Genomic DNA, 21,937 nt, shown 5'->3' with positions numbered 1-21,937 from the left:
TAACAGGCCAGGGCCCTTTCCCTGCTTTCCTTAATCAAAAACATATTTAAGTATATATATAACAGTAATCATGTATTATCCAAATAATATGCTTATTTCATATCCATAGAAAACAGTAATAGTTCAACCTAATCAGAATGTCACATATTATCATTCATACCAAAATACTCAGATTAGTATATAGACTGTTGTCTAAATTTGATACTGCTGAGACTGTGATTGTTGGTTTTTTATTTAATGTTTACCTTTCTTCTTCCATGCCCTTCTTGGTTGTTTGGATTGGACACTTGTACCCTCCTATTGAATGCTGAGAAGTCATGATTTTTCTCAAGGTGGTGACCGCTGGAGAAGTGGAGTGTCCTTTCAAGACTAAAGTGCTCCTTCATATTATTCTTATTTGCTTTAACTAATCCTTAATGTTTCTAGAGGAGATCTCTGTTCAAAGAGGATTGAGCCATTATTGTTAATATCAACTCTGATTCTGATCGCCTCTCTTCAAGGGTTAGTAATACAAACGTAATTCCTATCCTCAATTCTGTTGCTATCCTAGTGGCTTGTATTTGGATCGCTGCCTTATTCCATTTGACCCTGTGCCTCTTCATCTTACGTGGCTTGTGGCTTTTGGGAATCTGTCCTGGTACTGATTTTGTTTATTTCACAAACTGCTGATGAGGAGGAAAACATTAATATATAGTAATTGATTTGTCTATAGTAATCAGTTTAGGAAGACAGAAAATGGTGAAGTCTTACGAGTAAGGCCATTTTCCTATTACTGATGCACAGCAATGTGTTTGTATAAGGTGCAATGGAGATACACCCTAGTGGGGCCATGACAGCCCTATAGTGAAATTAATAAAGGATTTTGGAGTGATAAGTTTGATGTCATGGTTTTGCAAAGTGAAGTGTTTAGCATTAAAATTAAAAAAAAGTTATGAGAAATATGAGCAGAGAAAGTAGCTCACTATATGTGCATACCTATCCACTACAGTGTTTCAATCGAAGGTTGGTATATGTATACAAATTCTATTAGCCATTCATGATACACCAACAACATTTTAAGAGGTCGTTTTTCTGTAATGTCCCCTTTTTAGCGCAACATGATATGGGGTGTCGTTAGCCTATTCTGACACAGTCCCGAAGGCTAACAAGGACATTGGTGGGATCCTGAAGTGTTTTGGCCTAGGTGTTTTCAGTTTCAGGCCAATCGGTGCTGCCCTGACAGGGTTTCTAGACACTTACTATTTATAGTAAGTTAGTCTCCAAGCAGTGACTTGAAATTTCTAGTGTTTCCCTAGTTGGCATAATTATCAGTAAAAAAATATTTGAAGGTGACAATGATTTAAAGGGATTATCAACAATGGTTTAATATTTAACGATAAAGTGTAAAGTTAAATTAAATATTTAACTTTATCGTTATATTATAAGGTTGGGGATATGAAGTAATGTTTAAAATATTAAAAGTTCCCTTTAATGTGTACATTGTGAGAAATAATATTTTATTCTAAAATGTATTATCCCACATTTAGGAAATGAAGTGTTTGCATCCAGGAAGAAGATATAAATTGAGGTTGAGAGCTCTCTTTGGGGTATGCTTGGAGAAGATTTAATATCTTGTTGTTGGATTTCTTGAGAAATCTGATTCGTTGGGCTTGGAGGACGAAATCCCTCTTGGTCAACATTCTTCTCGCTGTTGTGAGATACAGTCAGGAGAATTTATGGCGTTTTCATTTAGGAAACACACTGGGTTCATTAGATTTTCACAGGGCTGATTTAAGAGAATTCTGGAGCAGTTTGAAGGCATTAGTGAAGATATATGAGTTGCTGTGAATAGTGCCGTGAACAGTAACGTGAACAATGCGGTGAACAGTGCGTGAACAGTGATGTGAATAGTATCGTGAACAGTGCCGTGAACAGTGCCGTGAAATAGTGCAGCTACAGTGTGTGAACAGTGTTTTCAGCAAGTTCTATACTTGTGGAGTTCAGGTTTGAATTTGTTTATTATCATATGGTCTGTAATATTCTTCAGATCTGATTTGTATGCTTGGGGTTGGAATTAAATAAATACCATCAGCATTAATCTTCTTGTTTTTGGTATTTGATATGTCTAGTTGTTTTTATATTGAATAAACTTTGAAGCTTTACAATAAATATCAATTTATCCAATTTATTGCAAATCAAGAACCAAAAAATCCAGTAGTCAGCTTGCAAGCCAACTGTTTGACAAAATTACACTAAGTAAAAAGGACATAAATTTAGTGCCGAACAGGGGGTGCCCATTACAGTGGTATCAGAGCTATAAGTCCTGCCATTCTGTGGAGGTCTTACAGAGACTTTGGAAGAGCCGGATAGAGGGAAAAGTGTTAGACGAAATATCAAAACACTAAAATCAGAAATTAATGAATTAAAAAACATGCTAAGCATGTATGCTTAAGCATGCATGCTTAAGCATGCAACAGGGGCCTTATAACTTCCGCCATACCAAAGCAAGACAAAACAGAAATTTGAACTCACAGAGCGAGCAGTGTAGTTCATCCGTGCAGGTGGACATAGAATCCAGTCATACAGACATAGAGGAAATATTCTTTGATCAGGACAGCAGTATGGGTGACCGAGATGATAGGAATACCGTTCCAGATCAGGGGGAGGTAATGTTCAGACAGTTACTGGGTACGTTAGAGCAAGGGCAGCGTATGCAGCAGGAGCAGAATAGGCGAATAGACATGATGTTGCAGCTTATGGCTAGACAGATGGGCGTCAATATTAATCCAGGTGATGCCAACAATGGAAACAATAACAATGGGGGAAACGATAACAATAGAATCCGTGCAGGTGGAAACGATAACGATAGCGAGCAGTCTAGTTCATCCGTGCAGATGGACATAGAATCCAGTCATACAGACATAGAGGAGATATTCTTTGATCAAGATAGCAGTATGGGTGACCGAGATGATAGGAATACAGATGGCTAGACAGATGGGCGTCAATATTAATTCAGGTGATGCCAACAATGGAAACAATAACAATGGGGGAAACGATAACAATAGGGGCAATGATAATAATGGAGGCCGAGGCAACAACAATGGCCCTGAGAATAACATTAATGGTAATAATGGACATGGCAACAATGGGAATGAGGCGGATAACTTTAGACACGTTGCACGCCCAGCTCAAACAGCGAGCTCGAGACCTCTTCTACCCACCTTCCCACCTAGGGATCTGGTTCAACCAATGAACGAACCGCAGATTACTGAGTTATAGGGTCAGTTCAGGAGGGACTAGGAGGCCAGTGGACCCGAGTTTCAGGCAGATATTTCCCTCAGAGATTATATGGACTTGAGGATGAGACATATGCCTAGAGCAGGAGGGAGGAATCAGAATTTTGAGCTGAGAAAGAAAGTTGGAAAACTTTCCTTGCCTTATTATGATGCTTCAGGGAAGATGATTGCACGAGCTTGGGTGCAGAAGGTAGATACATACTTGCAACTAAATCCTATGCCTGAGGAGGAGGCTATCAAGTATGCGGCTATGCATTTGGACGGCGTTGCGCATGAATGGTGGCATCATGGCATCGTGACTTTGGGGCATAATCAGATTACATACTATGAGGAATTCACAAAAAGATTGATTGAGAGATTTGACACTAGGGATCCCGAGTTACATTTCAAGGAACTAGCACAGTTAAAACAGTCAGGTTTTGTGGATGCTTACATCGCCGAGTTCAGCGTCTGTCTGTACTTGTTACTGATATCTCTCCTAGGAGATTGGTGGTGTTATTTTGTGATGGGCTTGCTGATCCATTACGTGGTTGGGTGAAGGGACATGATCCACTCACCTTAGCAGAAGCAACTAAAAAGGCACGAGATTTAGCCCCTTCGGTATACAAAGGAAAATACCATTCAACAGATTCTTCCTACCGCAAGGACAAAGACAAAAAACCATTTCAGAAAGAGTATAACAAACCCAAAGAAGGATCAAAAGGACTAGACAGTGAAACCTTGAATGAACTTCGAAAGAAGAAACTGTGCTTTCAGTGTAGAGAGCCTTGGGACTTATCTCATAAATGCCCTCTCAAGGCTAAGGCAAATCGAATGGAGTATTTTTCAGCAGAGGAGTCAGAGTCAAAGGGGGAGGATCAGCACTTTGATTCAGATGAGGGTAACATGATAGAGGAGAGCAGCATTCCTAAGGATGATAGATCGTTGGCACGCTTGACAGGGGCCCAAAAGGCAATCACATTTAAGGTCAGGGGTACTATCCAGGGGCAGAAAGTGATATCTCTCATTGACACTGGGGCTACACATAACTTTATAGATACACAATTGGTAGCCAGGAGAGGTTTACAGACAGAGGAGCATGATGGTTTTAGGGTCATGGTGTCAAATGGCCAAAAGCTATTATGTACTCAGAAGGTTTCAAATCTTCACATTAGATTTGGAGATGGCTATGAGTTGGAGGATGATTTCTATGTTGTGGACATGGGAGATTACGACGTCATCCTCGGTATGACGTGGATGGCATCGTTGGTTGAGTTCACTTTCAACCTAGCGAAGTTGGAAATGAGGTTTCAGCATGAGGGTAGGACTGTTGTTCTCAGGGGACTTTCAGATGGGAGTTGTAGGGTAGTCTCTTTGAGGAGAATGGAGAGACTTTTTCGACATAATGACATAGAGTGGGCAACAGAGTGCTTAGTTATGCCAACTTCACCGGAGCCTCAGATGAAGAGTCATCCACCAGATATACAGGAGATTCTTGACAGACATGCCAAGGTATTCAGTGATATTCCTCACGGGGTTCCTCCTGACAGGGGTGCAGAGCATGTTATTGAGCTCGAGTAGGGAGCCAAACCAGTGATGATCACTCCCTATCGTCATCCTAAGAAACATAAAGATGAGATAGAGAGGGCAATTAAGGAGTTGTTGGAAATGGGGCACATCAGGCCTAGCAAAAGCCCCTCTGCTTCAGCTGTAGTTCTGGTAAAGAAGAAGGATGGGACAATGCGCATGTGCATCGATTATAGGGCATTGAATAAGAAAACAATAAAAAACAGATATCCCATTCCTCGGATTGATGAGTTGATTGATGAATTGCATGGAGCATGCTTTTTCACCAAAATAGACTTACGGTCTGGATACCATCAGATCAGGATGAGGGTAGAGGACATTGAGAAAACTGCTTTCCAGTGTCATTATGGTCACTTTGAGTTTTTGGTTATGCCATTTGGGCTAACCAATGCACCTGCTACTTTTCAGAGTTGTATGAATCAGGTATTCCGGGGACTTAAGGATGATGTGCAGAGATATGTGAAGGAGTGTGCAGTATGTCAGCAGAATAAGGGAGAGCACACTTTCCCTGCAGGGTTGCTTCAGCCTTTGCCCATTCCAGATAGGAAGTGGGAAAGCATATCCATGGACTTCATCACCAGACTACCTAGAGTGCAAGGGCGAGATTGTATATATGTTGTGGTAGACCGCTTGACAAAGTTTGCCCATTTCTTCGCTATACCATCTACTTACACAGCAGCGCAGGTGGCAGACCTCTTTTACAAGGAGATATTCAGATTGCATGGGTTGCCCAGGTTTATAGTGAGTGATCGGGATACCAGATTTTTGAGTGCTTTTTGGCAGGAGCTCTTTCGGTTGTGTGGTACGGAGCTCACACCCAGCACTAGTTATCATCCACAGACGGATGGTCAAACAGAGATTGTGAATAAGTGGGTTGAGGGTTATCTGCGAAATTATGTGACTGCACAACAGAGGGCCTGGGTGAGATGGTTACACATGGGGGAATATTGTTACAACACGACATATCATATGTCTATCAGGATGACACCCTTCATGACACTTTATGGCTACGAGGCGCCGAGCTTTGTTGACATAGTCTTGGGGGATAGCAGAGTACCCAAAGCCCGAGACTCATTGCAGGATAGTTAGGACATCCTAAGGGCGCTCAAGGAGAATATACAGCAGGCACAGAATCAACAAAAGTTGTATGCCGATCAACACAGGGTGGAGCGCAATTTTGAGGTTGGTGACATGGTGTATTTGAGGCTACAGCCATATAGACAGTCATCGCTCAAGAAGAGCGGAGCAGAGAAGTTGAGACCCTGGTTTTATGGTCCCTATAGAGTCATTCGTAGGGTAGGTGAGGTTGCCTACGAGATAGAGCTTCCAGAGGGTAGCCATGTGCACAATGTGTTCCATGTATCGAGGCTTAAGAAAGCCATTGGTCAGGGTGTGGTGCCTTCAGCAGATTTACCTCCGTTAGACGAGGAAGGGAGACTAGTGATGATCCCTGCAGCTATTCTGGATGTCAGGGAAAGGACACTCAGGAATAGAATCGTTAAGGAATACTTGGTGAAATGGACAGACTTGCCAGATGAGGATGCTACATGGGAGAATGAACAAGTATTGCAACATTCAGGACTGAATTTGCTTGAGGACAAACAATTTCAAGGGGGGCAGACTGTAATGTCCCCTTTTTAGCGCAACATGATATGGGGTGTCGTTAGCCTATTTTGACATGGTCCCGAAGGCTAACAAGGACATTGGTGGGATCCTGAGGTGTTTTGGCCTAGGTGTTTTCAGTTTCAGGCCAATCGGTGCTGCCCTGACAGGGTTTCTAGACACTTACTATTTATAGTAAGTTAGTCTCCAAGCAGTGACTTGAAATTTCTAGTGTTTCCCTAGTTGGCATAATTATCAGTAAAAAAATATTTGAAGGCGACAATGATTTAAAGGGATTATCAACAATGTTTTAATATTTAATGATAAAGTGTAAAGTTAAATTAAATATTTAACTTTATCGTTATATTATAAGGTTGGGAATATGAAGTAATGTTTAAAATATTAAAAGTTCCCTTTAATGTGTACATTGTGGGAAATAATATTTTATTCTAAAATGTATTATCTCACATTTAGGAAATGAAGTGTTTGCATGCAGGAAGAAGATATAAATTGAGGTTGAGAGCTCTCTTTGGGGTATGCTTGGAGAAGATTTAATATCTTGTTGTTGGATTTCTTGAGAAATCTGATTCGTTGGGCTTGGAGGACGAAATCCCTCTTGGTCAACATTCTTCTCGCTGTTGTGAGATACAGTCAGGGGAATTTATGGTGTTTTCATTTAGGAAACACACTGGGTTCATTAGATTTTCACAGGGCTGATTTAAGAGAATTCTGGAGCAGTTTGAAGGCATTTGTGAAGATATATGAGTTGCTGTGAACAGTGCCGTGAACAGTAATGTGAATAGTGCGGTGAACAGTGCGTGAACAGTGCAGCTACAGTGTGTGAACAGTGTTTTCAGCAGGTTCTATACTTGTGGAGTTCAGGTTTGAATTTGTTTATTATCATATGGTCTGTAATATTCTTCAGAGCTGATTTGTATGCTTGGGGTTGGAATTAAATAAATACCATCAGCATTAATCTTCTTGTTTTTGGTATTTGATATGTCTGGTTGTTTTTATATTGAATAAACTTTGAAGCTTTACAATAAATATCAATTTATCCAATTTATTGCAAATCAAGAACCAAAAAATCCAGTAGTCAGCTTGCAAGCCAACTGTTTGACAAAATTACACTAAGTAAAAAAGACATAAATTTAGTGCCAAACAGTGGGTGCCCATTAATGATATGTTACACCCCAATGGTATTGATCTTTGGGATCCTATTTTCTCATGTCTTAAGTCATCTAGCAACATGTCAGATATGAGAATTGAGGATGCTGTTTTTGCACTGTTCATCTTTGTTGCATATTCTGTTTATCTATTTATAAGGACACATGCAGAAGCAAGAAACATTGAAAAGCAGACTAAGAAGGAATAAGTGCAGGGATAATGTGTTGAAGCCCTATATCTTTGTTTTGGTGACAAAGGGGACAAATGACATTCCTAGTTGTGGTATGTCATGTTGGTAAGTGAGGGTGACCATAGTTCACAAACTCAGACTTGGCAAAAATCTGGCAGACCCAAGTGTGGCAACTCATCAGAACTTAACAAACAATTGGTAGAACTAAGCAAATTTGGTTGCTTGCATATGCAAAAAATCTTCACTGAGAATGTAGAAACCCTGGGCGCCTGAACGTAGAAGAATATTGACAACATATACACTCAATTTAAAAACATTGCGATTTAGAAATATAGAAGAAACTTGGCAAATAATAAATTCAGAAACTCCAGCTGCTTGAAACTGCACCTTAATCATTGCATCCTGCAGCAGTGGTCAATTTACTCAGCAAAAACAACACAAAAAATCAAAAGTTCAACAAGTTCCTGCTTGACTGAATCATTTTCTTTTTTGCCCACAAGTACTTGCCAACTCACCGAGCACTTGGTCAATCTGATGGAGACACATGAATGAGGTGCCTAAAGGGATAAAAGTCATCTCTTGAGTGACAAACACAGCTGATGAAAGCACATAGATCTTGTTTGTGAATAGTTCAAGACTCAAGTGATAAGCTCACCTATAGGGTGCACTTCGGCAGTAAGGCTAGTCTTTTAATGGCATATGCAGTGAAATAGATGCCTGACATGTTTAAAGGGGTTTTGAGTGGTGAAATTAAGAAAAAGGCATGCCAAAGAATTGAAGGATTTTGAATGATAGACATGGTAGGAATAGGCACCTACATCAGTGGGTGATCATCTCAAGTGATAGCAGTGAGGTGTGTAGGAGACTGATTTTAGACAAGTAATGTGTCATAATTGAAGAAAATAAGTGTATCTCTATGATAAATGCTTTGGAATTGGTGGATATACCTGAAATGAGTGACCAACAGGTCTTCGATCTTTAAGTGGCATATGTGGATGATTAAGGTACCTTAGGCGTATAAAATTAGATTTTAAGTGGCAGATATGAGTGCACACACTATCTGGACTAGTTTGACTGCATTTAAGTGATATCAATGACCAAAAGACACACTTGCAGAACATGCAAGGAAGCTTAAACCACAAAGGCAGAGAAAAAGCATGTCAAGGAAGAAATAGACAAGGTTTCAGTGGTTCAAGTGATGTTATGGGATGCCTGCGTTATAGGATCATAGATGACTATTATGAGTGCCTCTGTGTTTGATGACACAATTAAGTGACAAGCCCTACAAAAAGGAGTGCCAAGAGATATGATAGCATGTTTTAAGTATCTTTGATGAGTGGAAGCTGCTCTTGGCAGCCTTGGAGTGTTTAAAGTGGCAAGGACTGCAGGAATAGGTATGTGGGAGGTAGAATAAGTGTTTTAGGTGGCATCAGAGCAGTGAAAGCATGCCTGGAACAACTGGGACACAGTTTGTCAGTTATAAACAACAAAAGGAGTGCTTGAGAGGAAAAATAAAGACTTATGTGACATAGTCTACCAAAAGAGGTGTCTAGCAAGGGATATCGGTAGGGCTTATGATAGGATTTTCAACCTGTTTACAGCAGTGCGAATTGTGATTACAGTCACCAATATCAGGAACACTTAGAATGATGAATGATGACAGATTTGTGTTCAATAGCAAAGCGTTGCAGGGCAGGTTTCAGCCATATTAATGAAGATCATTTGGCTAGAGTCTTGATTGATCTTACAAACAGTATTTTGCAGTTCAACCTTTTTACAGCAGTGCGAATTGTGATTACAGTCACCAATATCAGGAACACTTAGAATGATGAATGATGACAGATTTGTGTTCAATAGCAAAGCGTTGCAGGGCAGGTTTCAGCCATATTAATGAAGATCATTTGGCTAGAGTCTTGATTGATCTTACAAACTGTATTTTGCAGTTCAACCTTTTTACAGCAGTGCAAATTGTGATTACAGTCACCAATATCAGGAACACTTAGAATGATGAATGATGACAGATTTGTGTTCAATAGCAAAGCGTTGCAGGGCAGGTTTCAGCCATATTAATGAAGATCATTTGGCTAGAGTCTTGATTGATCTTACAAACTGTATTTTGCGGTTCAGAAGCCTAGGGTGATAATCCTTGATTTGTGTGAAATTTTCCATCGATGCATTTCTAGTTTTGCTAGATTCACGTGATAGGGTTTTTTCATAGCTCCATTCAAGTGTTTCAACCACATTTTCAGTAGTTTTCTTATTTGTAGATGGGAACTGACGGTAGGGACAAAATGATTTCATAAACAATGGGACCTAGGGCTTGGAACACTCTAATTATATTGTTTTTGTGGAGGACATCAGACTCGAGTTACCAAGATTGTTTGGTAAAGTCCCATGGTTTGGCAGTTAGGACTTGGATATTCTTCGGAGAATTTGACAAGTTTCAAAGCAACGGATATTAAAATTATAGAAGGTGTTCATGTGTCAAAACTATTATTTTTTGTAGTACCTATTTTCTGAGGTACAATTTTTTAGGAGAATGGGTTAAGAGTCAAGACCTATTTTTTAGGTTGTTTTTAGTTAGATTTTTTCTTATTCTTTGTTAAGGTTAGTTTTTTCTATGATTTAAAATACTTCTTTATCTTAATTTTGAAGAGCTTTTAAGTGTGTGTTTTAAAACATTGTTTTTTATGACAAAGTAATTGTTATCCTAAATCCAAAAAATTGGGTGTCTTGTAATTGTGTTTGCAATTTCTTCAATATAATCAAAAGTAGATTATAGAGTCGAGCTTTGTTATGATGATATTCATCTGTCTAGGTTGCAGATTTGGAAGGAATGTAGCCTTTCCATTCATGGAATCATGCGTTATACTTTTTACTTTTTAGTTGTTATTCCTTTCAAAATCTTGTTTGCATTGAATTGTTGGTCGTTACTTTAGCAGGAGTATTGTGGTCTTGTTTTTACATTTAGATTAGTTGCTTTCATTCAAAATCTATATAATGTCATTTGTGAGATACACAGTGTTGCCAATCTTGTGCTTGTACTTGTGGCAAACAGACAACTAGATAGTATTTTCATTTATGAAAAATCCCACCAGAAGTATTGTTTAGTGTTACTGTTAATAATTGTCAAATTTTTCTATAGCTTAGTCTAGGTTTAGTTTTGATCTTAGGTAGCTTCCACTTATAGTTTGAAGAGAGGTTTTACTTCACGTACTATTGTGGCTTAAGTAGTCTTGAAAGAGAAAATAAAATGATTCAAACAAATAGGCCTATACTTAAGTTACTAGGATCTTGGAATAGGTAATGGGATCAATTTAATTAAGTTATATGGGTAATTGAGCTTGATTAATCATCGATCATTGCCAAGGGAGCACAACAACCCACTTTGATGAGATGCATCTTATTGAATGGGCACCTTGATTTGTACATAAATTACAATCACCCTATTCATTTGTAGACACCTATCTATTATTATAATTCTTAATCAATATTTAATTTGTAGATATTATATTTTTATTGTGCTTGTACCTAGTAGGTATGTAAAATGGCTGAACCTTAGTTCATGTGAATTGTGGTTTTGAGAAGATTGTTGACATTTCAACTAGTTTGTAATCGATTAAAAATAAAAATCCATTTAAGCCATATGGCCAACTTGGTTATGTTTCAGCAAATTATAAGAGATAATTGCCTTATTATTTTTTTTTGGTAAGTCACAGCCGAAGCGGTATTTTTTAGCTTTTCCCTGGAGCTAAGAACCAATTGAGTGGACTCGAACCGAAGACCTCCCATGTAGGAGGCTTGTAGCTAACTGCTGCATTGTGGGGTCATCCCCGATGATTGCCTCATTATTATTTTGTAGAAATATATCTATTTGTTTCTGTGGTCTATTTTGTCTTAAGATTAATTTGTTGTAATTGAAAAATTCTTTGAAGATCTATAATGTTTACCCATTTAAAAGGTTAGTGTTTTAACTAAGAATAATTGATTCTTAAACTATAACATTTAGCTAGATGTGTGGTATTTGGTATTAATTGTTTCAGAAACTGAAGCGGTACAACTAACAAAGATATTTTTTCTGTTTAATTTTATTTTTTTGAGACAGCTAGAAGTTCTGTTCGAACTCTAGCAAATGATTTATTTCATTTTATTAGTTGAGACTGATACTCTTTTGTTGATAATTCTACTATAGTTGTATTGTGACCTAATGTGCTTTCAAGTCTCACTGAACTGTTTTAGTCATTTTTGGATGTTAATATAATTTATTTTCCATTGTTTCTAAAGTAATTGGTAATATGCAATACTGTGAATCTCTTTTGTGGTAGTGTTTAGGTACATAACTGGTTTATGAAAATATTGTTCTGACAGGAATATATACTTCAAATTCTGTGCAGGTAACCCTTATTATGTTGCAGAGCAATGGCTTCTTAAAGAAGGGCTCCCAATGACATATAGGGAACAAGTTGTAGAGTTTATTTTGAAAAACACAGGACAGGCAAATGTCCATCTTGACAATTCATTTGTTGATCCTTATACTGGTGGTATGTGAAAAATAGACTTATATTCTTCTTATGTTATGTTCAAGAACGCTTGCAAACTTAATAAGAAATGCGAGGAAGATGATAAAGTATTAATTGATTTCTTGATCGAGATGCTTTGGTGCTGTTGCCCGCCCTCCAAATTTTGACCAGATGTCTATATTTTGCAGCTAATGCTTATGTGCCTGGACAACCATCATCTTTAGTGTCAGGTATTGGCCACACTTTAAAACAATTGTTTGATATATAATTTGTTGAAGAATTGTATATGACAGTCTGAGATTATCTTTTTTTTGTCCATACTAGATCTTTTTGAAAAGGTCTTTCACTTGATAATATTTATGTCTATTTTCGTTTTGTCAGTTGAGGTTGTTGATCGATGTATTCTTATTATTTCTAACATGTTTGATATTTCTGAACAATAGGTCAGACTCAGAAATATAATTTCAAGCATATTCCGAAGGTAATTGATATGTTTCCTACTTAGTGTTTATCTGAGTGAATCTCTTATATAAGAAAAATTTGTATGTTTGGTTGCTGTCTTCCTATAAAATTGAATCTATTGGTTACATTTTCTGTAATGAGAGAATTCTATAATTGATAATGTTATTTAGAAAAGGCTGCTTTGTCAGCTTCCATTTCCTAATTCTCAGATGATATTATGTTGGTCCTTTTCCTATTGAAAGAACCTGGCTTGCTTAATATTTCCACAAAAAAAGAACTAATCTTGACAGTTGATTTACTCCACCTCTTACTATAGCCTTGTTGCTTGAGAATGTGCTACATGAAATTGGTTTCTTATTCCTGCCATACATTTTAAAATGTACGAAGGTATACAAGTTGTAGAGTAGTGGAGTTTTCGTTAAGATTTTAAGGAAATGATCATGATCTTGTAAATGCTACGAAGGTATACATGCCTGCTCCATGTTTGTTCATATGCACTGACATGCATCTAGAGAAATGATAAACTGTTAGAACACTTACACCTGCATTGTATATTTGTTTCTTCATTTGGTAAAAAATATTAGGTTATGCATTTATATTCCTGTTATTGACAGTGAACTTTGACTAATTTTATTCTCTTGTAGAGGGGAATGCTGTTTTTTGATACGGCACAATTTGATGGTATTCTTCGGAAAATTGCTGAATTCAATAGCTCTCTGGCATCAGATGAGGTAGTACTTTCACCATTTTCTCATTTTTAACTGAGCGAGGTACATAAAGATTTCTGAAAAATGTAACAGCTTGGAAAGTTTCCTTCAATATCAGAGATAACTAAGAGTCATTTATAAATTTATGTAGTTCGATGAATTGTCAAAATGTCCTCATTAAAGATCATTTCTGTTAGATTGGAATTAAAGAACTATACTGCCTGGAAGCTGAACAATAATAATGTTATTTTTGATTGTATTTAACTTCCTGTGAAAGTGTATACTCCTTTCACATCTATTTTTTATAAGAGAATATCTCACACAGCAAGGCTTGCTGGAAATCACCAATTCTCTAAGTACTTTGAAACCTCTAGATGAGCCAAATCAATGCATATTACATGAGTTTCAAAGATTTAGTCTATTGGTTTGGAGGCTTAAGTGGGTTTGTGGAAAGATTTGATGATTTTAAAAGCACCATTCATCCGATTAGTCAGTGGTATAATGAGAGCAGGCAATTGTTTACCAAGTACCATGTACCCACATATGCAGTCAATCTGGTTGTCTATTTCAGGTTTTTTTGGCTATTGTTGGTATAGAGTGGTAGAGAGATATCAAATCAGACCACGTGTCCATTTCACAAAATATGTTTAACTCTTGACTATTCTTTGTTTCAGGCCTTCTTGGCTTTTATTGGTATTGACTCTTGAGTGGTAGAGGAATAATGAGACCATCTATGAGGCACATCTATTGTGCAGGATAAATAATTGTAAGTTTTTTTGTGGACAACAGTTTTATTACAAACACATTGTGTATAAAATTAGTATACATAATGTTCTTTACATTATGCATATGGTATCCATGTACATACCTCTTTTTAACACTTTAAAGGTTTCCGCCACTTTTTGTGCCCTTACCAGTCTAGTGGGTGTGCTTGTGTGGGTCATTTCATATATTCGTTGGAAAGTTGGTGGAAGAAAATGTGGGCATGTTGAAGCTATGGTGTGTGAGGTTGGTGTAAGAGGAGAGTTCTTGAGGGCCATGTATATAAAGAAAGCTACATTGTGCTGTTTAGTTTGTTGTAGTTCATGACCCACTTGTGTTTAAAATTCAAGAAACTACTCTAGTTCATCACATGCATTGTAGTGGCTTAGAAGATTCTCAAAGGGGAAATTAAGACTCCACGACAATTTATTTTTTCATGGAAGGGTATGATAAGATGGGACCAGCATTGAAGAAGAGGAGGGGAGAAAAGGAAGAAACATGATATCTCAGGCATCCAACATGGAGGTCATTAACCCTTGCAATTTGGTATGAATAGATGAAAACAATATAATAATATGCACTTATAATATCCATGCACTTGTAATATTTATGCACTCACAATATTTATATACTCGTTTTTGGAATAATCTAATATCCATGCACTTCATATCTTTGCAAACGTGCTCTCTGTATATCGTTAATAAAGATAATGCTGCATAATGTTTGTATAGTGTGATGCATGATTTGTATGTTATTGATGTCTCCAATTGTGGTAGAGGGATAAGGGACACGATAGGGGGAATGGTGAAAGATTTCTACACTAGGTATGTCACCTCGTAAAGATGGATAAGGACCATTGGTTAAGGGCCACGAGGCCACCTCATGATGATGGTTAAGGACCATCGGTTAAGGACCACATGAGGCCAAGGAGGATAAGGTCCTAACCTTGGGCCTAGGGTTGAGTCAAGGGCACCCTATTGCAATATTCCCTTCAAATCCTATAGGGGTTAGTGACTGAGGTAGACACGAAAGGGTATCCTCAATCGGAATGGGAGAGAAGAATAGCATGATGGAGGGGAATGGTGTACAGGATCTGCTAGGTATTGTTGTGACCATTTCACACATCGCCCCATCGCAAATGGGGACCCCCTCTTTTGCCTCTTTTTCGCTTGTTTTCGCTTTCGTTTTTGCGGTTTTGTTAGTTAGTTAGTTGTCTGGATTTAGGGCCAAGCCTTAGGGTTTTAAATTTTGCCTTTTCAAGCCAAAATCCAGTCATTTTTGAGAGCTTTTGAGCTTTCTTTTCTAGAATGCAAATTTTGAATGCAATGATTTCGCCAAAATGGTCTAATTTTCAATTGGAATGTTCATGCAGAGCTTAAACTTGTTTAAATGATGACCGTCAATGTGAATTTTTGTCTGATTGAATATTTTGACCAAATTTTGACTTTTTTGAAGTTTGATCCTGGGCATTGGAATTGATTTGTTTTCGCCTCGTGAAGTGTTAAGATGTGAAAAATCTTGTTATTTTGGCCTGTAGGAGCAAAATCGCTCCTGTCCCTCAGTGAAGGACGGGAGCTCATTTTCAAATATCTCATTGTCCTTGCAGAGTCCAGACAAATTTTACGTTTGAAGTGATAGAGAACGACAAGATCTTTCATTTGAATATAAATTGAAGATTTTCATGAGCGCGGAAAGGCCTCCAGAAGGAAAATCGCTCCTGTCCCTCAGTGAAGGACCGGAGCTACAATTCAAATTTCGCCATGTCTATGCAAGATTTTGATGACTCAGCAATTGGAGGACGTCCGAAGGAAGATACTTTGCCAAATGAATATAATTAGAGATGCAGAAACGAAGGAGAATGACCTATATTGACCAAATCACTCCTGTTCCTCTCCAAGGGACCAGGGCGAGGTACCTTGTAGCTCTCGTCCCTCTCCCAGGGACCAGAGCGATTTCCTTCATTATGCAAAATCCAGACAAAGGTCAGGGAAAGTTTACGTTCAAAAACAAGGGAAAACATGAGATGAACGCATTGAATATAAATTGAAGATTTTTTGGGACGCCCATAACAGTGCTAAATGCCTAGTTCGCTCCTGTCCCTCTCCAAGGGACCAGAGCGATTTTTGATATAATTGCTTTTCTTGCAAAGTTACAGATGATGTCGAGGCATGGGCGGATAGAGTGAAGAAGGACGACTCCGTTGAATATAAACTTGGAACCTGGCAAAGTAAGATGAAGGCCACAAAGGAAGGATCGCTCCTGTCCCTCTCCAAGGGACCAGGGCGATACAATGGTGATGATGCGTCCCTCCAGAGTTCAAGGTCGTCCCTCCAAGGTTCAAGGCCGATCCAAGTTAGGACGAAGGGTGGCGAGGACATTTCAAGGCATTTCCATCAAGTGCAACATTGCAAAGGTCATCACATGGAAGGTTTTGCACTATAAAGACCTGGATCGCTCCTGTCCCTCTCCAAGGGACCAGAGCGATATTTCTATTAAAGCATCGATTTCAAAAGACAAGCAAGTTTCAAGCTACCCAGAGGGTCGAAAGGACATCATTTCACGCAATGAAGATGATTGCAAGTCGGTACAAACAAGAACAAGCATGTTATGATGAACTTCGCTCCTGTCCCTCAGGAAGGGACTAGAGCGATATTGATATATTAGATTAATCCGTGCAAAATTTACGTAAGGACAAGACATTGCAATATTTTGGAAGGTCCATGGTATGGTAAAAAGATGATAAACAAGAGTTTTGAACGTGAAATGATCATTATTTTGAGCATGGAGACTATATCGCTCCTGTCCCTATCCAAGGGACCAGGGCGATTTACTTTGGATTCCTTGTTTTGCTTCAAGATCAAGCTAAGTCAAGACGTCTTAAGATAGCATATGGTCCAAGGCATCGTTTGAAGATAATTTGCAAAAGTGTTGAACATCCAAACATTGCCAAATAATGTAAAAGCCTCACATCGCTCCTGTCCTTTGGACAAGGACCAGGGCGATATCATCAAAAGCACGCACGTTCCTTCAAAGATCAAAGCGAAGCAAGGTCAGGTAAGGTGAAGGACGACGTTTGAAGGGCATTACAATGAAGATCGAAGTGCAAAGTTGACAAGGTCAAGGAAAGGACATGGATCGCTCCTGTCCCTCTCCAAGGGACAAGGGCGATGATCCCTTTAATACACTCAAACTTCATGCGAGCAAATGGAATAAGCGCAAAAGACATGAACAAAGGATGCTATTCGCCCACAATAAAAAAAAATCGAAGTTAAAAGATGCAAGATAGACATGAAAACAAGAAGATCGCTCCTGTCCTTTGGACAAGGACCAGAGCGATGTGCACCTAAAGGACACCCATATGCGCACACAAGGTGATCAAATTCAAAGGACCATCAAGGTGATCGATTTTTAACGTGGAGATGAAGGAGTTGGACGTAAGAAATGCAAAAGGTCAAGACAAAATGGTGAATCGCTCCTGTCCCTCTCCAAGGGACCAGAGCGACGAGGTACGTCCCTTTTGTTTTCCAATTTTGGCGCCAAACAAACAAATTTAAATTTCCTTAAATGCTAAATCGATTAAAAAATTGAAAATCCATTTTTATTTAGCATTTAATATGGCGTTATCTTTTATTAATTATTTTTTGCCTTTATTAAAAATCGAAATTCTCATTTAAAAAAACGCAAGGCATTAATAATTAATTATTTAATTAATATAAAAATCGGTTTAAAGCGCCCAATTAGGCAAGTCGGCCTTGTTATTTTATTGCAAATCATTTAAAAAATGGTTTTATTTGTCAAAGTCGGCCTAAGAGGTGAAAGGGTATGAGCGCTATTTATAAGGGGAGTGAAACGTTCATTTTTACATAATCATTTTTACCTTTCTTCATGCGAATCAAGAAGAGGCGAATATAGTGCGAATTGCGTTGAAGGCCAAAGGTGGTGCGAATTTCATTCATCCAAGGGTGGCGCGTAGTTATCAAAAGGTGGTGCGAATTTGAAGACCACACCAAGGGCGAATTTGGAGATCATTTAAGACCACGTCTAAGGCATTACTTGAAGATCACGTTCTCTCCAGAGGTGGCGAAGTATATTTTGAGGGAATCATATTGAAGATTATCTTATACCTCAAATTTTGCCTAGGCAAATTTTGTTTTTGCATTCTAGAGTTAGCTCTCTATCGAGGTATGGCGATTTAATTATTATTGTTTTATTCATTCATCGTCATATTTCAAATTTTGAAATTTTGAATCTCTTAGCTCAATCGTTGTTTTTTTTTAGGAAATGATAACTCTAGGGACTTATCATGAGGTTTCCTAAAATCTATCTCTCTTATCTACGTTATTTATTTCAAAATCTATTTCTTATAATGAAATGTTGTGTAGGTATGGCGACCCCAAAGGCGGGAGCATCCACCAGTCGCTCGGCTCTCATGAAAGAAGATCAGAAGACTGAAGAGGTGGAGACCAAGATCGTGTCCAAGTGGAGCAACATTGGAGATACAAACTTGGGGAACTTTAGCACGAAGAAGTTCCGAGAGGTCCCTTACATCGGCAAGCCATCACCTGTCGCCCGGAGAATAATAGAAAGTGGCATCATTAAGGCGGCCGGTTTTCCTCCAGCCATTCAGTGTCACGAGTTGATGATCGAGTGTGCCCGTCATTACAATCCACAGTCCAGGACAATTGTGTCCAATGAGGGAAACATTTTGGCGTACCTTTCAGAGGAGGCCATAAGTGAAGCCTTCCATCTTCCAGAGCACAGGGACATGATATACAAGAGCATTGAAGGAGCCAGATCAGTGTACGACGATGATCCAGATGCTTGTCTAAGCATAATCAACAAGAATTGGCTACTCAAGAGTCGTCCCCGTCTGAGCAAAGTACCGAACACACCACACCGGATCGATTTCCAAGAGGAGTACAGAGATTTGATCACCATGCTCAACAGAGTTACAGGAGCACCTCATGCCTTCTATTTTGAGAAATGGATGTTTTACTTCATCCAGGTGATTGTTCAAGGGAAGGGTACAATACATTGGGCTAGGATAATTAGCCATTGCTTAGACGTACAGTTGAGAAGACTCAGGGCTACTAAGTCCTTCCACATGAGTTCATATGTCATCTATGCCTTAATCAGGAGCGTTGAGTACGCAGGACTACCTCACAGAGGAGTGATTGGAAGAGGACCCGGTGAGGTCAGAGTTTGTGAATCCTATACCTACTTGCATCATCCACCAGGGAAGAACTACAAGTTAATCAATGATACTTTCACGATGAACATCACAAGGACGTTGCAAGGAGGGATTCACAACAGATTATCTCAAGATGCCCAGGAGTTAATCAAGAGGTACGGTGCTTGGTTCATTCAGTTTCCCAAGTTCACTTACATTAGAGTGTATGGATGTCCTTTACCTCCATACATGTTGCCGAGATACCCGACAGACAGGATTGTGTTACTTGAAGTAACAAGGCAGTTGGCAGCATATGTGAAGGCATTCAGACACAGACATCAGAATGGAGTTCAGGTACCTATTATTTTGGGTAATTCAGTTGAGGTATGTCCCAATGTCTCAGCCATGGATGACGCAGAGAGGGAGTTAGCCTTGTATCCTTTTTCATCTTTTGCTTGGAGGAATAGTTTTGATCCTCATGGACATTTAGAGGAGACAGTCGGTAGAAGATTTAGACATGAGTACCAGATTGAAGATTTTATGATGAATCTCCTAGATGATCTCGAAGTGAAACGAAAGATACATTCTAGATTGCCTCTGGATTTCATCAGGAAATGTAAGATTTACAGAGTAGCCGACCAAGCTCAGGACAACGGCAGGCACATCCAATCTTCATATGATAGAGAAAGCAAAACAATAAGTTTGAATTGGAATGAGCCCGAGGCCGTGGATTTAGATGAACTGATGGCACCAGTCTTGTCTTGTACTCGCAGATGGGTAGATGTTCGGCATCAGAAGTTGAGAGAACAAGGCATAGCCATGTCTTTTACTTTGGAAGAAAAGCCAGCCGAAGGTGGAGCCAGTGTTAGTGAAGGCAATCCTAATCCTAGAAATTCAGGTGAAGGTAACCTTCGATGTGCCAGTGAGGGCAATCTCCATTCGAGAGGTTCAAAGAGAAAGGAGAGATCAGAAAAGAAAGAGCCTTCCAAGAAAAAGCAAGGTGCTAACAAAGATCAAACACCAGGTACTTCTTCCAGGCCAGAAGATAGAACAGTTCGAGTGGAAGAATCCATGGAATCGATGGTACAGAATGATAGACAGGAGGAAGAACAGGCACAGCATGTTTCATCCGATGGATCTCTCCAAGACTATGATTTAGATAATGATAATGAAGTAACATCTCCTCCCAGACAAGAAGAAGTAGTACACAAAGAAATTCAAGTTCAAGAGACAAGATCAAATATCCCAGATTGGTTGAAGGAGAGATTGACTAAGGTGATCGTAATTGAGGACGAGGACAGTGCAATCGATCTAGAGAGCCTTGTTGGACGCTCACATATGACAACAGAGAAGAAGAAGGCTACAAAGATGTCCAAGATGATTCGAGATGAGACTGGATCTAGAAAACTGCAGATAGCTACACCAGCAGCAGACAAATATGAGGGTGAGATCCTAGCAGAGGACTATCATATACAGACTATTGAGTTAGGACCATCCACAGCAGAGCAGACTTTAGATGATGCCACCGACACATTTGAGGCATTGAAGGACAAGTTCAGAGAAGAAGTAGAAAAGAATAGAAAGCTTGAGAAAGAGGTCGGTGCATGGAGAACATATTTTAGTCACATCAATGAACCTTTGGGACGTCAGGATCCAGTTAGATCACCATTGCAGGCATTGCCCCTTCAATCAATCAATGAAGCAGAAAGATTCAGGAATATGGTCCAGCGTACATGTAATTGGATGGATAGATCTCACACGGTGGCCATTGAGTTTATTGCAAGGATGTCGAAGATCACCCATCAGGCTATCCAAGTTCTTGAGATAATCCACAGACTGATGGCAACAGTAGCTGCATTTGCCCACACCAAGGACGTTGTCATTCCTGTCTTGAAAGTTATAAGACATACATCCAGAAGAATTTTAGCACAAGAGAGGATCTTAGAAGGTGATTCTCACAGTTTGTTTCAGTGGTCAACCTTACTCCATATAAAGAGTGTTCTCTTTGAGGACATCAGCGTTAGATGTGGTCAAGTTGAGGAGGTGATCAATCCGATCCAGGACAGAGTCTTTGAGGTACTTCGTACCATTCTTGGCAGGAGGATCGAGGTCGAGACAGATGTGGATTTACAAGAGTTTGAGGATAGAATCACTATCATCTTTCGCAAGGACGCAGATGTTACAGATGAGCAGTATGATCAGATGTATGCCACCATGCTCCTGATTGATAGAACAAAGGAACTTGAACCTACTTGGGACACAGCTCTTCTAGATGCATTTGATCAAGTTATCCACTTAGAAGAGAGTATCAAGAATCTTCCCGAGATTCCAATCACAGATATCGAAGAAATTGTGACAAAATTCATTGCATATGCTAAGAAGGAAAATGGGAAAGGGAATAAGATTCTAGATGAAAGGTTGTTACAGATGACATGACATCTTATTTCTCATTGGTTGATACCTCCTAGATTTTTGTGCCAAATTTAATATTTGGCTATGTATTTAATATTGTTCAG

At 39.0% G+C, this 21,937-nt stretch overlaps 1 protein-coding gene across 1 annotated transcript in view; it reads left to right on the top strand.

Annotated features, from left to right (window-relative positions):
• Positions 1-21,937, top strand: part of LOC131046848 (uncharacterized) — a 231,657-nt gene that overhangs the window by 95,633 nt on the left and 114,087 nt on the right. The window contains exons 12-15 of the mRNA XM_057980636.2: positions 12,195-12,341; positions 12,509-12,550; positions 12,764-12,801; positions 13,427-13,513. Of these exons, the coding sequence (XP_057836619.2) occupies positions 12,195-12,341; positions 12,509-12,550; positions 12,764-12,801; positions 13,427-13,513 (314 nt within the window). The remainder of the gene's footprint in view (positions 1-12,194; positions 12,342-12,508; positions 12,551-12,763; positions 12,802-13,426; positions 13,514-21,937) is intronic.

This window comes from Cryptomeria japonica, chromosome 4 (genome assembly GCF_030272615.1).
Source record: "Cryptomeria japonica chromosome 4, Sugi_1.0, whole genome shotgun sequence".
NCBI lineage: Eukaryota > Viridiplantae > Streptophyta > Pinopsida > Cupressales > Cupressaceae > Cryptomeria > Cryptomeria japonica.
This window is presented reverse-complemented; position numbering and strand designations above follow the sequence as displayed.